The sequence below is a fragment of the Muscardinus avellanarius genome (assembly GCF_963383645.1).
Source record: "Muscardinus avellanarius genome assembly, chromosome: 8".
NCBI classification, from domain to species: domain Eukaryota; kingdom Metazoa; phylum Chordata; class Mammalia; order Rodentia; family Gliridae; genus Muscardinus; species Muscardinus avellanarius.
The window spans coordinates 43,763,340-43,779,223 of NC_137794.1; the positions used below are offsets into that span (position 1 = coordinate 43,763,340).

Consider the following 15,884-nt stretch of genomic DNA (forward strand, 5'->3'; position numbering starts at 1 on the left):
ACTGGAGATGAAACCCAGGGGCATTCCACCTCTGAGCTATATCCCCATACCTATTTTATTCTTTTATTTGGAAACAGGATCTCACTATGTTGCAGAGAGCCTCATTGAAATTTCTGAAGTTGGCTGTGAATCTACGATCCTCCTGTTCCAGCCTCCTAAGTACCGGATTACAAATGTGTGTCACCATGCCCAGTTATATGGTGGCTTTTCTGAGTTCTGTGAGTTCTAGGGAATTATTAAACCTGAGGTTGGTTTTACAAACCAGTGAACATACAGTTAGTAATATATGTCATAACGATGCCCGGAGCTACCTCAGCTGAGAGTCCAGCTGAGAGTCCAGGCCCTTCGTATCACACAGCCTCTGGACTGGTGGGCTGGAAGCCACAGCTCAGATTAGGGCTGGTGGAAAGGGACGATGATCTGAGCCTCAGCATGGGCAAGGGACTGGTAAAGCAAGTGTCTGGGACCAGGTGGCACAAGATATCTATAAGAGGACAGGAAGTCAATGGAGCTCAAGCCTGATCTCAAGCCCTTCCACAATGAGAACTTTTGAAGGAACATAGAAATCAGAGTGCATATAGCAACCACGCAGTAAGTCACAGTGAGGGAGGGAGAGGACAGGTAGCCATGAGCCTCTGACCTAAACGCCTGGAGGCTCTGTATGCATGCATAACCCAGTCCTCAGGAACTCTACAGTCTGGGGCTTGACTTAAGGCAGGGTAAGCCTTCTCTTTTAATGACCATTTTTTCTTTTATTTTCTTTCTTTCGGGTTTTTTTTTTTTTTTTTTTTTTTTTTTTTGGTGGTACTGGGGTTCCTGGAAGCCCTTCTACCTATATAATTTTTTTTTTTGGAAACACAGAGTCTCTTAAGCCAGCGAGGCCAGCTTCGAACCTGCGTGATCCTCCGTCTCTGCCTCCCAAGCCGGGGATTACAAGCATGCGCCACCATGCCAGGCTACTGACCATTTTCAACTCTTGACTAGACTAGACACTGAGACCTGGCAGAAGCTGGTAGGGCAGTGAGAAAGAGAGCAGAATAATGTCCCTCAGTGAGCAAGCCCAGGGCGGCATGTCCTCCAGCTCCCCAAGAACAGTCTTTTGACTTCAAGTGCTGTGCTTTAAAGAAACAGTCCTCTGATCAAATCATGACCTTTATACCTTCTAAAATTCCACTAACGGGAGATTCACTCGAGTCATCCAGCAATCTCCTAAAGCAGGGTTAAGGGAAGTAGGCGTTCACCGCTTAGTGGAGATCCACTAAATCAGACTGCCTTCCGGACTGCACTTAGAGCTCCTCTAAAGTAGGTGAGATCGCTGGGGTGGGGCCAGACATGGACCCAGAGATGATACTGATGGTGATGGTGGGGGGGGGGTGATTGAGGACACTCTTCTACTGGAGAAGGAGGAGCCCAGAAACAGAGGTAGGATGGTGTAAAAACAGATTCTCACGGCAGACCACACCCTCAGGCTCTCACTAGTTCTCAAGTCCCTGTCCTCTTCCCCCAGCTGTTGGCTGGTCCCACCATAGACAGTCCAGGACAGAAACAGAGATGGCTTCATGAGGACCTCATCAGAGACTGGAACTGCTTTTGTAGACAAACCTGGAGTCATTTAATATTGGTAAACAGAATGGGTCCGTGTAGTAAGCAGGGTTGAGGAAGAAGAAGGCAGAAGTACTTATAATCTGCATCAGTGAACACAGTTAGCCAGACAAGGTGGTGCGCACCTGTAATCCTAATACTTGGGAGGTTGAAACAGGAGGATCACAGGTTTAAGGGCAGCCTCAGAAATTTAGCAAGACCCTCAGCAACTTAGCAAGACCTTTTCAAATAAAAAAATAGAGCCGGGCGGGGGGCGCACACTTGTAATCCCAGCATTCGGGAGGCTGAGACCTGGAGGATCGCGGTGCGCGGACAGCCTCAGCTACTTAGTGAGGCCCTCTGCAACTCAGTGAGACCCGGTTTCAAAATAAAGAATAAAAAATAGGGCAGGGGGTGTAGCTCGAAGGTCAAATGCCCCTGGGTTCCATTCCAAGACCCGCAAAAATAAATAAATAAATAAATAAATAAATAAATAAAAATTAAAAATAAAAATAAATTAAAAAATAGGAAGGACTAGAGGTGTAGCTAGAAGGTATAATGCCTTTGGGTTCAACCTCTAGTACCAAAACCTTCCTCTCCCCCCCCCCCAGAAAAAAATAATAAAAAACAAAGACTGAGCACAACTTAGAGACGTTCTCGGAGGAAAAAGACTATGCATTCATTTTCATAGTTCCTGGTACAGGGTGGAACTTTAATGTTTAATTAAGTGTTGAATGGGTGGATGAATAAATAATCCCTATATTACAAAATTATATGGATTGCCAGACTCACATAGGCCAAATCACTTCCCGTCTAGGATCTGAGAGTTTGTTTTTGTTGTTTCTTCCTAGATAGGCACTTCATCCAGTTGTTTGGGCTTACAAGTATTTCATTCCCTATATCTTTCTGTCTTCTCCCCAGAATGCCCCTAAACTTTCCCTTCCCTCTCTTCCACTACTGAACGCTTCATGAGAGTCTCACAACATCTGGGAGGTATTCAAGTCTTTTTTTTTTTTTTTTTAATGGGGGGTGGCGTTTTCTGTGAACAAGTTCCCACACAAGAACAGGAGACAGTCTTACTCAGAGAGGTGTAAAGTGTGACACAGAACACAGCATGAGCAAGGAACAAACCCACGAGGCAGAGGCGAGGGAGCTGGAGACCCCTGGGCCCCTGGGAGAGAGGGCGTACGCTCCTGGTGGCCCAGGGGCTAGTGTTCTGTCTGGTGTGAGGAGTGTGGTCAACAGGTCCATGTGTCCCCTCCATGGATGTCCATGCCCTTTCTCAGGCATGGCCTTGGAGTCCCTAGGAAAACACCGACCAATAAATTAAGTTGAAAAATATGTAGGAGGCAGGGAATATCAACCGGGAGTATTTGTCGATGACATGGGTGTTCTGGAAGATGCGAAGCCCCATCTGGCTCCCGAGGAGCCCCTTCTTCCTGGAGGAGTTGGACTCGCTGCTCAGGGCCAGGTGGACCACTATTTTGTCTTGTCTTTCTTCTTCTGTCAGAATGTGACTTCTTGGGTACCCAGCCAGGCTGTTGGCCTCAGACTCGCTGTAACTCCTGTCCAGCATCATGGTTCTTGAATGAAGCATTCCACACATGCATGGGAGCTACGGGCCACAAACACAAAGGACTCAGTTAGGCCTCGCGAGATGGCTGGAAGAAATGGCCGGCGTCCACAGCAACGCCCTGCTGCCATGCAGAAGCGTGGAGAGAGTTGGGATTACCTTCCAAGAGTACTTAGTCCAGTGATTCTCTACACCGGCAGCCTATCAGATTCACCTGGGTCATGTCGGGGTGCAATACTAGACCAATTAACTTAAAATTCCCATGTGATTCTACTTTGCAGCCAGAATTGCAGAATTGAGAATTACTGATGTAGCTCAATTGCAAAGGCAAAACACTAGACAGCTTATGCAGGTCTTCTGAGACCAGACAGCTAATGTCAGAACCAGGAATTTAAACTGGCATATTCTGATTCTGGTGCAGAATTCCACCCCTTTGTGCATAAATCAAAAGCTGATTATGTAGGAGAATGCCTTTATTCTAAAGAGTTCTATCTAAGAACTAAGAATCATGGTACTATTACATTTATTTTTGTGGTACTGGGGATTTAAGCCAGGGGCATTCTACCTCCAAGCTACATCCCCAGACTTATTTTATGTTTTATTTTGAAGCAAGTCTCACTAAGTTGCTGAGGGCCTTGCTAAATTGCTGAGGCTGACTGAGAAGCTGCAACACTCATGTCTCCGCCTCTCAGGGACTGGGATTACAATGTGTGCCACCATACCTGGCTCTATAATGTATCTTTGAACAGTTCAACTGCACACACACACACACACACACACACACACACACACACACACACAGAATGTTTATATGGGAGAAGGACCCTCACAAAAATAGCAAAATAGTAACAATGTTGAATTTAGTTGTGATATATATAGATGAACAGCACCCTAATCTCTCAACTATTTCTGCAGGAAGGAAACATTTGTAAGGAATTCCAAGTTGAAGAGGAGGAAATTATTCCCCTGACAGCTGAAGTTGGTGGAGTGTTGGCTCCAGCAAGCACAGGGGCTGGTTGGTGTTGGCCAAAAGCACGAGGCCTCCTGGCCCAGCCAATTGGCCCTGGGCTTACTCCTCAGCCTGTTGACTTTAATATGTTTCTGACTCAGCTCTCAGCCCATTGGTGCCTCTGCTTGCACCATCTGAGAAAGCAAAATAATGACATTTCACAACCTGCCTCCTACTGTTAGGAGTCTTGAAATACTTGGATGAATGCCATGAAGCTTCTGAATGCAAAAATAGATGAATGATTTCATGCACAATTAAAATTACTTGGAATATTTTTAAACCTGGAGAAATCATCGCGGTTTAGGGGTGTTTTTTAAATCAGGTATGTTTGCTTCATTGTTCTTTCTATGCTTCATCCCATCAGTTAACAGTAATTAAGTAATGCACTACTACATCCCTGAACATATAGACTCATAGGTATGGATGGGAATAAAAGTCCAGAGAGAGATCAACTATTCAACTGATTGCACTTAGGTACGATCACACTCAAACGGTGGTAAAATTGTAAGGTATTGTCATTGAAGTTATTTAATAAAGGCACAGGTTTTTATTTATTTCCTCTAAACTGAAGTTCTTCATGCTAAAATGAAAACAGACTTTTAAGACTAGAATCAGGAGGTGACATAAATTATGATAAATCTGTTTTCCGTATCAGCTTGTTTCTAAGAAAGAGTAAGTACTGCCTGTCTTTTAGGTCTAGATAATCAGCCCTGGGACTGGAGCAGCTGGGAGGAGGACTTACTCCCCTTTCAGGCCCAGGCAGAGTTGCTCTTTATGTAGAAAAGGACAGCTTTTATGTAGAAAAGTACAGCTTGTTAAATGCGCTGAACCCATGCTGCCATCCTCAGAGATTATGGATCAGTAGCTCTGAGATTCGGCCTTGGAATCTTTACTTAAAAATATTTTTCAGCTGGGCATGGTGGCACATATTTGTAATCCCCACACTTTGGAGGCTGAGACAGGAGGATCATGCAGGTTTGAAGCCAGCCTCGGCTGGTTTAAGAGACCCTGTTTCCAAATAAAATATAAAATAGGTCTGGGAGTGTAGCCCAGAGGTAGAAGGCCCCTGGGTTCCATCCCCAGTACCACCAAAAAAAAAAAGAAAAAAATTTTTTCATTAACTTAAGTGTGTGTGTGTGTGTGTGTGTGTGTGTGTGTGTGTTGCTGGGGATTGAACACTGGGCCTTGCACACATAGGCAAGTGCTCTACCACTGAGCTGCACTCCCAACCTAGAACTTACTTGTTTACTGGGGATTGAACCTTGGGGCATTCTACCTCTGGCTACACCCCCAGCCCTTCTTAGATTTTATTTTAAAACAGAGCCTCCCTAAGTTGCCAAGGGTGGCCTCGAACCTGCAATCATCCTCAAAATGTGTGGGTGGTATAGTGGTGAGTGTAGCTGCCTTCTAAGTACTAGGATTACAGGAGTGCGACACCTCACCTGGCTTAGAACCTTTATTTTTATCAGACACAGAGGCGATTCAGGGCAGGCACTCCTTGGCACCTACTTGGGAGCCTGGGCTCCCCTGGGGGCCTGCTTAATGGTTTCTCTGTGAGGCAACAGGAGAGTCTTTTGTGTTCACCATCGCTGTCTGCCCTCCAGCACCTGTGCTTCCCTCCGTGACGGGGCAGAGTAGAAGCTCACACACTCCCTTTATGTCTGCCTCCCACAAACACAGTGGCTTTTCCTTGTATGACTTCCTGTTGCTGTTTAAACAGTGTCTTATAATCACTGACAAAGACCAGGGACCATGGTAACGTTAGTGAACTGTCTGGTTCAGGATTCATGCAGTTAATGGTTCATGACCCCATGTTTATCAGATTTGCTAGTTTTTGAACAGGAAAGTCTAATGGATTATAAATCAAAAGTATTTGAATATATTTCTGTGTGTGTGTGTGTGTGTGTGTGAGAGAGAGAGAGAGAGAGAGAGAGAGAGAGAGAGAGAGAGAGAGAGAGAGAGAGAGGAAGGAGACTGGGGATTGAACCCAGGGGCATTCTACCTCTGAGCTACATCCCCAGCCCTATTTATTTTTATTTTGAAACAGGGTCTTGATATGTTGATGAGTCTCACTAGGTTGTCCTCAAACCTGTGATCTTCCTGTCTCAGCCTCCCAAGTACTAGGATTATAAGCATGGGCTTCCACACCCAACTTTTTTTTTTGGTGGTGGTGCTGGGGATGGAACCCAGGGGCATTCTATCTCTGAGCTACACTCCCAGCCCAACTTTTTATTCTTTATTTTGAAACAGGGTCTCACTCAGTCGTGGAGGGCCTCACTAAGTAGCTGACGCTGGCCGCGATCCTCCTGTCTCAGACTCCCAAGTACTGGGATTACAAGCATGTACCACCATACCATACCTGGCTCATGCCCAGCTTTTAAATATATTTCAAAGGCCTTTGATAGGATAGCAGATTTGAAGCCAGCCTCAATAATTTAGTGAGGCCCTCAGCAAATTAGACCTTGCTTCCAAATAAAATAGGGCTGGGAGTGTAGCTTAGAGGTAAAAAAAAAAAAAAAAAAAAAACTCCTATGTTCAATCCCCAGTACCCTGTTCCACATACACACAAAAAGTTTGAACTAAAAATAAATTCTTAAACAATCTAGTATATTTGGAAACAAGTAAAAATGTTTGACATTAAAAGGCTATGTTTGAGCTGGACATGGTGGCGCACGCTTGTAATCCCCGCGCTTGGGAGGTGGAGACAGGAGGATCGCGCAGATTCAAAGCCAGCCTCGCTGGCTTAAGAGACCCTGTTTCCAAATAAAAATATAAAAATAGGTCTGGGAGTGTAGCCCGGAGGTAGAAGGGTTTCCAGGAACCCCAGTACCACCAAAAAAAAAAAAAAAAAAAAGGCTATGTTTGAAAAGAAAATGTTTCTAAACATATATGCATATATACATATGTACATATTTGTAAAATATATATACATTTGCAGAATATGTATATTTGTAAAATATATTGTAAAATATATGTATAAAATATATTTATTTCCAAATATATATTTGTATGTATATATTTGTAAAAATATTTGACAGTAAAAGACTGAAAAGGAAATGTTTCTAAAATATATATTATATAAAACATATTATATACAATTATAACATATAATTATAAATCATAATTATAAATTCTAATATGTATAATTATAAATTATATATTTGTTTTGGTTCTTGGGATTGAACCTAGAAACATTCTACTTCCAAGCTACACCCCCAGCCATTTTTTCTTTTTTCTTTTGAAACACATTCTCATTCTTGCTAAATTTCTGGAGCTGGCCTTGAATCTGCAATCCTCCTGTCTCCACCTCCCAAATACTGAGATTACATCCAGTTTCTTTCTCTAATTTTTTTTTTTTTTGGCAGTACTGGGAATAGAACCCAGGAGTATTCTACCACCAAGCTACACCCCCAGCCCTATTTTTTTATTCTTTATTTTGAAACAGGGTTCACTGAGTTGAAAAGGGCCTCACTAAGTAACTGAGGCTGTTCATGAATAGCAATTCTCCCTTTCAGCCTCCCAAATGCTGGGATTACAAGTGTGCGCCACCACGCCCGGCTCTTTCTCTAAAATTTAAACACCTCCCCCCCCTCCCCAAGCTAAGGAGTCGACGGTCACCCAGATGTGCATAAATTTTCATGGTCCCTGATCTCTGTACCTCTTACATGATCATCACTCTGGAGAGTGCCGTGATTGCAATGATTTAGTAACAAGTGAGCATTTTACTTAACCGTGATTAATAAGAGTCAGAATACAAATGAATAGAATAGGCTTTCTCTTTCTGTGCCAAAGGCCCATGAACATCCCCAGATTTCCCATCTGCATTCTATCTCTTGTGCAATATGGTTTAGTACAGTCCGGTGGAGATGGTATCGTAATCCCAGGGAGTCAAAGACTGCAACATTTGCCTTAGTTTTCTTGTGGATAAATTTCCGCTGAACACTTATCAATAAAGGAGCTCTGTGTTCTAGAACTCTCTCCTCTCTTCTGGGTTCTGAACAAGAATGTGTTTTCCCTAGACATGTTCGATAATAATAGTGATATTTTGTGTGCCTAGAACCCTACAGTTTCAAAACAACTTTCGCATACATATCTCGGGTGACTCTTACAACAACCACCGGGGGAATGTGGGGTGAAGGCTCTGTATATCTCTGCCCTGCCCTTTTTTTATACCAAGGATTAAACCGGGGGCCTGTTCTGAGCTATACCCCAGCCGTGCGTGTGTGTGTGTGTGTGTGTGTGTGTGTGTGTGTGTTACTGGAATTTGAACCCAGGAGCATTCTACTTCCGAGCTATATCCCCAGCCCTATTTTGTTTTTATTCTGAAACGGGGTCTCACTACTTGCTGAGGCTGTCCTTGAACCTGAGATCCTCTTATCTCAGCCTTCCAGATACCGGAACTACAGATGTGCTTTTCCAGACCATTTTTGTTTTTGTTTTGAAACGGGATCTCGCTAGGTTGCTGAGAATCTCCCTATATTGCTGAGGCTGTCCTCAAACCTACTATCCTCTTGTCTTGGCCTCCTAAGTACTGGGCACCACCATGCCCGGGCTGTAACTCTGTTTTTACAGATGAGGAAACGACCCCAGTTTGGGTGGCAGAGTTGGGCCTAAATTCAAATCTTCTGGTTTCTAATCTCCAAAAACTTTCTGGGATCCTGTGTAACAGACGCCAGAATCCATTCTAAACCAGGATTCTCCGGCTTGCTGTGAGCACCTCCCTCCTCCACGTGCAACACGACAGGCCCGCACCGCCCTCAGTCCTCAACCTCACCCAACCAGGGCCCGCCTCACCTTCTCCCGCAGCTTCCGCTCCTCCCACTCCAACACCGTGGTCAGGTAGTTGACGGCCGCGTACTCCAGCACCGAGAGGAACACGAACACGAAGCTCACCCACAGGTAGATGTCCACGGCCTTGATGTAGGACACGCGCGGCATGGAGGCGTTCACGCCCGTGATGATGGTGGACATGGTCAGCACCGTCATGATGCCTGCAAAACCCATCCCGGCTCAGCATAGGGCCGCCCTGCGGCTCACAGTCAGCCCCACATCCTCGGGTCCCTCAGATGGGATGAGAAATCCCCTGCGGTGTAGGGGGCGGAGCCAGCGGGCGCCCATCCCCAGGCCGCCTGGTGTCTGCAATGGGGCTGGCAGGTCAGGATTGGCTCAGAAAGGGCCTGTTCTGCCATGGAGCTGAAAACAGTGACTCAAGGACACTTTGAAAGGAACTTAGCCAAACCTCTGGGATGAGCACATTCCCCTCACACATGCGCAGTCATCACACCCAGGTGGAAACTCCTGGAAGCCTACCATGCTTGTTTCCCTCCTGCTTTGCTGGTAAACCCTCTCCCATTTCTCTGGGCCCAGCCTGCCTTTGTCTAAATTGCTATGATGGGCAATGATCTCTCACTCTGGGACCCAGGGTCAGGAGGACCACAGCTCCGGGAATGCAGTCCTTCCTGTACCTGAGGTTATGTAAGGGGAGCACCTCCAGGCCCTCTGGCTGCTAAACAAGGCCAGCAAAAGAAGCCCTCTATTTGCAGAGTACATCTCTTGGCACCTTGCGAATCCTCTACTGTATCTGCTGAACTTCACTCAGTCAGCTGTGGACGTCTATATCCCAATAGGCTGCATCTTTCTAAAGAGGTGCTGTTCAAGTTGGCAAAGGTTTAGCTCCCCATGGTTTTCACAATGTGCTGGAAGAAACTGGAGCTTCATCTGAATGGTGCAGACAAGAGGCAGGTGGGTAAGTTGCTCCTTCCCACTCAGCCTGCGGTTAAGGCCTCTGAATCATGACTTTCCCTTTACCTAGTGACCATTTGAAACAACCACCACCCTGCCAAACTTTATCAGTGCTTTTACCCAGTGAAATTCTGGCGGGCACAGCTCTGTGGTCAATCCAGAAGGACACCCAGGACAGCATGACCATCAGGGTGGCGGGGAAATAGGTTTGGAGCAAGAAGAAGAAGATGTGGCGGTGCAGCGTGAAGTTGATGTACAGACGGTTGTACCAGCCTGGGCACACAGAAAGACACCAGTGAGGCTCGGTCAGCAAAGCAAGGACAGCCTCCTTCCACAGATGCCAGGCGCGGTTGTGGTCATCAGCAACAGCAGAGTTCGACTTCATGACCAGTTGGCTTAATTCGATCCCTTTCTCTTCCAAAATCTAAGCTATCTCTCCTATAAATAGCTTAAGCCCAGCTATGGTGGCGCACGCTTGTAATCCCAGCATTTGGGAGGCTGAGACCGGAGGATCATGGTTCGCAGCCTGCCTCATTGACTTAGTGAGGCCCTCTGCAACTCAATGAGGCTCTGTTTCAAAATAAAGAATAAAAAATAGGGCTGGGGGTGTAACTCAGAGGTGGAATCCCCAGTACTGCAAAATAAATAAATAAATAAATAAATATCTTGTCAATATTTGGTACATTTACTGTCACAGTAAATCTAATCTAACTTGTATAAATCTTGTATAATGTATAAGCTAGCTTTTCTTCACAACAGTTTGGAAGATGGTAGGACAAAACAGAGGCATAGATTTAACTGTTTATTTGGTACCTGTTAACTGTAAACCACAAGAGCAGTTGCTGGGTGGCTGGTGGCTCAGGAGCATTTGAAGTGGCGGCAGTTTAGCCAGGCGCGGTTGGTGGCACACGCCTGTAATCCTAGTACTTGGGAGTTGAGACAGACTTGAGGACAGCCAATTTAGTGAGACGCTCAACAACTTAGCAAGACCCTGTTTCAAAAGTTAAAAATAAGAATAGCTGGGGATTGGGGAAGGGCTAAATGAGTGCTGTGTGTTCAAATGCCTCTACCATCTTGTACTCCATTAAGATGCCTGACTACAATGCACCGATAAAAAATAAAAAATAATAAGAAAAGTGCTGGAAGTGGGTATAGCTCAGAGGAAGAACACTCCTGGGTTTAATCCCCGGTACCAAAAATTAAAAAAGGAAAGAAAGGTTGGAGTGATTTCTGTTCTGTTGAGATCAGTACCACTGAAGCAGAACGGGGAGAGGCAGACTGTCATGGGGTCCTCTTTAGTGTGAGGCGGCTCCCTCTCCTATTCTCCAACTCCATCATAAGATGGAATGGGCTGTTCACACATTTCTGAAGTCTGACATCAGTTCTTCTCCAGGGGGAAAAAATGACAACATGGGTCTATTTCAATATGGCAATTTGTGATTCGTTGATGAATGGTTGTAAAAAGAGATTGAAATTGTAAAGTTTCAAAAGACCCAGAGCCACTGGGATTCCAGCTGGTGCCAAGGAACCATTAGTGTAGAGTGAACCAAGGCTGGGTGCACAGCCTGCCCACCTCCCAGCCCAGCCCGGCCTCATCAGAGAACAGGCAACTTCCTGTGTCACAGAGCGTGGGGCACACGCCGCAGCACAAGACGACTCCAGGAATTTGTGTTCATTACATGGGTTATTATTATTATTATTATTATTATTATTATTATTATTATTGCAGTACTGGAGATAGAACCCAGGGGCATGCTACCGCCAGACAACACCCTCAGTCCTATTTTTTATTCTTTATTTTGAAACAGGATCTCATTGAGTTGCAAAGAGCCTCACTAAGTAGCTGAGGCTGTCCTCGAACCACGATCCTCCTGTCTCAGCCTCCCAAATGCTGGGATTACAAGCATGCGCCACCATACCTGGCTCAACATGAGTTATTTAAATCATGTTCTATTTATGGCAAATGACACCAATGTTCCACTGAAAATGTTTTTTTTTTTCTAAATAAAATACAAAAGAAGAGTTGACTTGAAGAAAAAAATTCAGTTGATGACCACCTGGGTAATAGCTTAGGTAAGACAAACAGGGCAGGGGTATTAGGAAATTTAACTGAGGTTTGAGTTTTATTTGAGGCAATGAGGGAATGTTAACCAAGCAGATGCCCACATTCTGATGTCTGAGGGGAAAAGAAAACCCCAGGTCTTGCTCCTACCCTCAGGGATTTTCAAAGAACCAAGTAGGTGTTGGGTGGAACATAAAGATTCACCAATATTCAAGATGGATAACTATCTCAGCACAGCTAAGCGCTACAGTATCCATCTGAGTGTCAACAGTGATCCCATTCAGTTTTGTAAGGGGCAGCCCTCAACTGGCTAGAAGGGCTGACACAGGCTCACAGAGGTCGACTGACTGCACACTGGACAGCCGGCCAGGAGGAGCAGCTCAGATGGGGTGAGCAGTGAGGGCCGAGGAACCTGACTCTTCCAGGACACCTAGACTGCACTCTGAAGCCTCGCCCTGTCCAAGAGAGATTTTGATTTAATGCATCTGGCCAGAGGACCTAGGAATGGGTATGTTTTAAAAGATTCCCCAGGTTCATAGCAATGCTATTCATAATAGACAAAAGGTAGAAACCACCCAAGTGTCCATCAACAGATGAATGGAAAAACAAATTGTGGTGTATGCATGCAGTAGAATATTATTTCGCCTTAAAAAGGAATGAAATTATGATTTATGCCACGATGTGAATAATTCCTGAAAACATTATGCTATGTGAAGTAAATCAGTCGCAAAAGGATAAATATTGCATGGTTTCACTTAGATGAGTTACCTAGAATAGACAAATCCATAGAAGCAGAAATAAAGTTTCTAGGAGTTTGGGGGAAGGAGAGTGGGGTTACCATTCAATGCGTTCAGGTTGCTGTGTGAATGATGAGCCAGTTCTGGAAGTCCACAGAGCTGCTTGTTGTACAACATTGTGAGTAGACTTAATGCTAGTATATTTTACACTAAAAGATAGCTAAAATGGTAAATTTTAGGCACATAGTGGCACATGCCAGTAGTCCCAGTATTTGAGTGGCTAAAATAGGAGGAATGCAGGTTTGAAGCCCCTTCAGCAACTTTTCAAAATGATGCCGGGTGTGGAGGCACACACTTGTAATCCCAGCATTTGAGAGGCTGAGACAGGAGGATCCGGCAACTTAGTGGGGCCCTTTGCAACTCAGTGAGACTCTGTTTCAAAATAAATAATAAGAAATAGGGCTGAGGGTATTGTTCGGAGGTAGAATGCCCATGGGTTCCATCCCCAGTAGCAAAAGCAAATAAATAAATAAATAAATAAACAAACAAACAAACAAACAAACAAACAAATAAATAAATAAATAAATAAATAGAGCTGGGGGTCATCTATCTTGGAGGCAGAACGCTCCTGGACTCAATCCTCGGCCAGGCTCCCTCTTTGCTGTGTCTGATGCTCTTGGGGGCCTGGGGGCAGATGCTGCCTGTGCAAAAGCAGGCAGTCTAGCTAAAGCTTCCAGCACAAAGGCTGGGCCTTCTCAGGGCTGGGACAAAGGGTAATGAAGAGAGACCCAGTAGGGTCCCATAGCCACACTGTGGGTTGAATTGTGTCTCCTAAAATGACTTGTGGAAGTCCTACGACCCACTCTCCTTACCTGTGAACGTAACCTCATCTGGAAACAGGGTTTTTGCAGACGTAATCAAGGTAAAATTAGATCACGCTAGGTCAGGATGGGCCTTAATCCAATTGCCAGTCTCCTTACAGAAGAGGAAATCTGGATGTAGACACCCAGAGAGGAGAACACCCTGCGAGGCCACAGACCGGGGACCTGAGCGCCAAATGCAATGTGGGCAGCAGCAGGGATGGGGCTGCGTGGTGGAATGCCAAGAATTCCTGGCAGCAAACGAAGACCGGAGGAGGCAGGCAGGACTCCACTACAGTCCTGAAAGGCAGCCTGCCTTGTGGTCTCTGGTCTCAAAAACAGCCAGTTGTGGCACTTTGTTACAACAGTCCTAAGGAATGAACCAGGCACCAAGGGTGAGATTAGGGAAGAGCCGACAAATGGATTCTCTCAAACGTTTAAACAGAAGAGGAGAGACAAGCTGGACGTGGTGGCAGATGCCTGTAATCCCAGTATGTGGGAGGCCAAAACAGGAGGATCACAGGTTCAAGGCCAGCCTCAGCAACGTAGACCTCAGCAACGTAAGACCCTGTTTCAAAATTAAAAAAATTAAGAGGGCTTGGGGGAACCTCAAAAATAAAAGAAGGAAGAGGAGGGGGGGATGAAGCATTCAAAATAAATTGATTAGAGCTGGAAATGGTGGTGCACACTTGTAATCCCAGTACTTGGGAGGCTGAGACACAGGTTCACAGTCAGCCTCAGCTGCTTAGCGAGGCCCTCCACAACAAAGTGAGACCCTGTTTCAAAATAAATAATAAAAAATAGGGCTGGGGGTGTAGCTTGGAGGTAGACTTCTTGGGTTAAATCCCCAGTACTGCCAGAAAAGTAAATTAATAAATTAAATAAATAAATTGATTAGGGCTGAGGATTTAACTCAGTGGTAGAGTGTTTGCCTAGCATACATGTGGCTATGGGTTCAATCTCCAGGAAAAGAAAATGAGAGAGAGAGAGAGAGAGAGAGAGAGAGAGAGAGAGAGAGAGAGAGGAGAAATTATTTTCATTGGGAGAAGAGGTTAAGGTTGAAGAAGAATTCTAATTCTTCCATGTTGGAATCGGACTGTGGCAAGAGTTACCGGTGCTGCTGTAGAAGGCCAGTCTAGAAGTCGTATGAAATTTCTGAATCAGAAACTGAGACAAGGAAATCTTCTCGTCTGTTTTCAGGGATTCGTCCCCATTCTTCCAATACAGCATCAGATCTTCATCCGTGTATGCATCTTGGGGGGAGAGGAAAACAAGGTAACTTGATGCAGCACGAGGCAGCAAGGAAAGCCCACCCCAGCCGAGGGCTAGACGGGCCTGACGTGCGGCTCGAGGTCACTAACGTGGCGCAGAGACCAGGCAGGGGTCAAGGAGAAGGAATGGACGACACCGTACTTACAGCTCTCCAGCTCCAAGGAGCAGGTCTGAGAGTCCAGGGGAAAGTGGCTGAAGTCCATGTTGCACATGGCCGTGACGGTAATCCTGCACAAGCCAAAGGCACGAGTCGGCCCATGCAGGGAGTGGGGAAGGCCCAGCGTGTGGCCAAGAGCCTCCTATGTCCACTTTAGACGTCCGGAAACAGAGGCACCACGTTACAGAACCCTAACTGTGGAGTTTGGTCTTCTGCGGCAGGTGCTGTGGATGCTCTGCTGGGCCCCTTTTCTGGCTGTCTGCGCCCCTTCCCTGGCCACTGGGGATGTCGCCATGGCCTATACCTACACCCTTCTCTGGGCACTGCCCTCAGCCCATAGCGCTGGCTCCCCAGAGCTGCCTGGAGGCCAGGGGTCTCCTCCCCACCCCTCATCTAAGGCCAGAGAGAACCTAGTTGTATCATTTAACTCTGGCAAACTGTATATTCAGGCCAGGAAGATAAAATGAGACAGCTTAGATCACTCAAGTTAGTCCAGAAGCTAGGCTGCAGTTGCACTCAATAAAATAGTAGCTAGTGTTACTATCTTTTTATTCTCTATTACCAATCAACTTGGATCTTATACTCTTAAGAGAAAGTACAGAGGATACTATTGCCTCCATCAACTTATTCAGGCCAAAGCAGTTTTCTTTCTTCTTTCTTTCTTTCTTTCTTTCTTTCTTTCTTTCTTTCTTTCTTTCTTTCTACTGGGGGAGCCACACCCCCAGCTCTTTTCTTTTTATTTTGGAGCAAGGTATCACTAAGTTGCTGAGGGTCTTGTTAAATTGCTGAGGCTGGCTTCAAACCTGCAATCCTCCTGTCTCAGCCTCCCAAATACTCCCAGGATAACAGCATGCATCATTATGCCTGGCTACCAAAGCAGTTTTCTAACCC

The 15,884-nt window shown here is 45.5% G+C and overlaps 1 protein-coding gene across 2 annotated transcripts in view; it reads right to left on the bottom strand.

The window, feature by feature from the left end:
• Positions 1–2,751: 2,751 nt before the first annotated feature.
• GABRR2 (gamma-aminobutyric acid type A receptor subunit rho2) overlaps positions 2,752–15,884 on the bottom strand; it is a gene marked incomplete at its 5' end in the record, with an annotated part of 63,205 nt that continues 50,072 nt past the window's right edge. Inside the window, 5 exons of one of the 2 annotated variants that reach the window (XM_080700191.1) lie at positions 2,752–3,196; positions 8,958–9,154; positions 10,026–10,178; positions 14,677–14,817; positions 14,982–15,064. In XM_080700191.1, the coding sequence (XP_080556317.1) occupies positions 2,885–3,196; positions 8,958–9,154; positions 10,026–10,178; positions 14,677–14,817; positions 14,982–15,064 (886 nt within the window). In that variant the 3' untranslated portion in view covers positions 2,752–2,884. Of the gene's footprint in view, positions 3,197–8,942; positions 9,155–10,025; positions 10,179–14,676; positions 14,818–14,981; positions 15,065–15,884 lie in introns of both variants that reach the window. The other variant, XM_080700190.1, reaches the window with a different exon arrangement.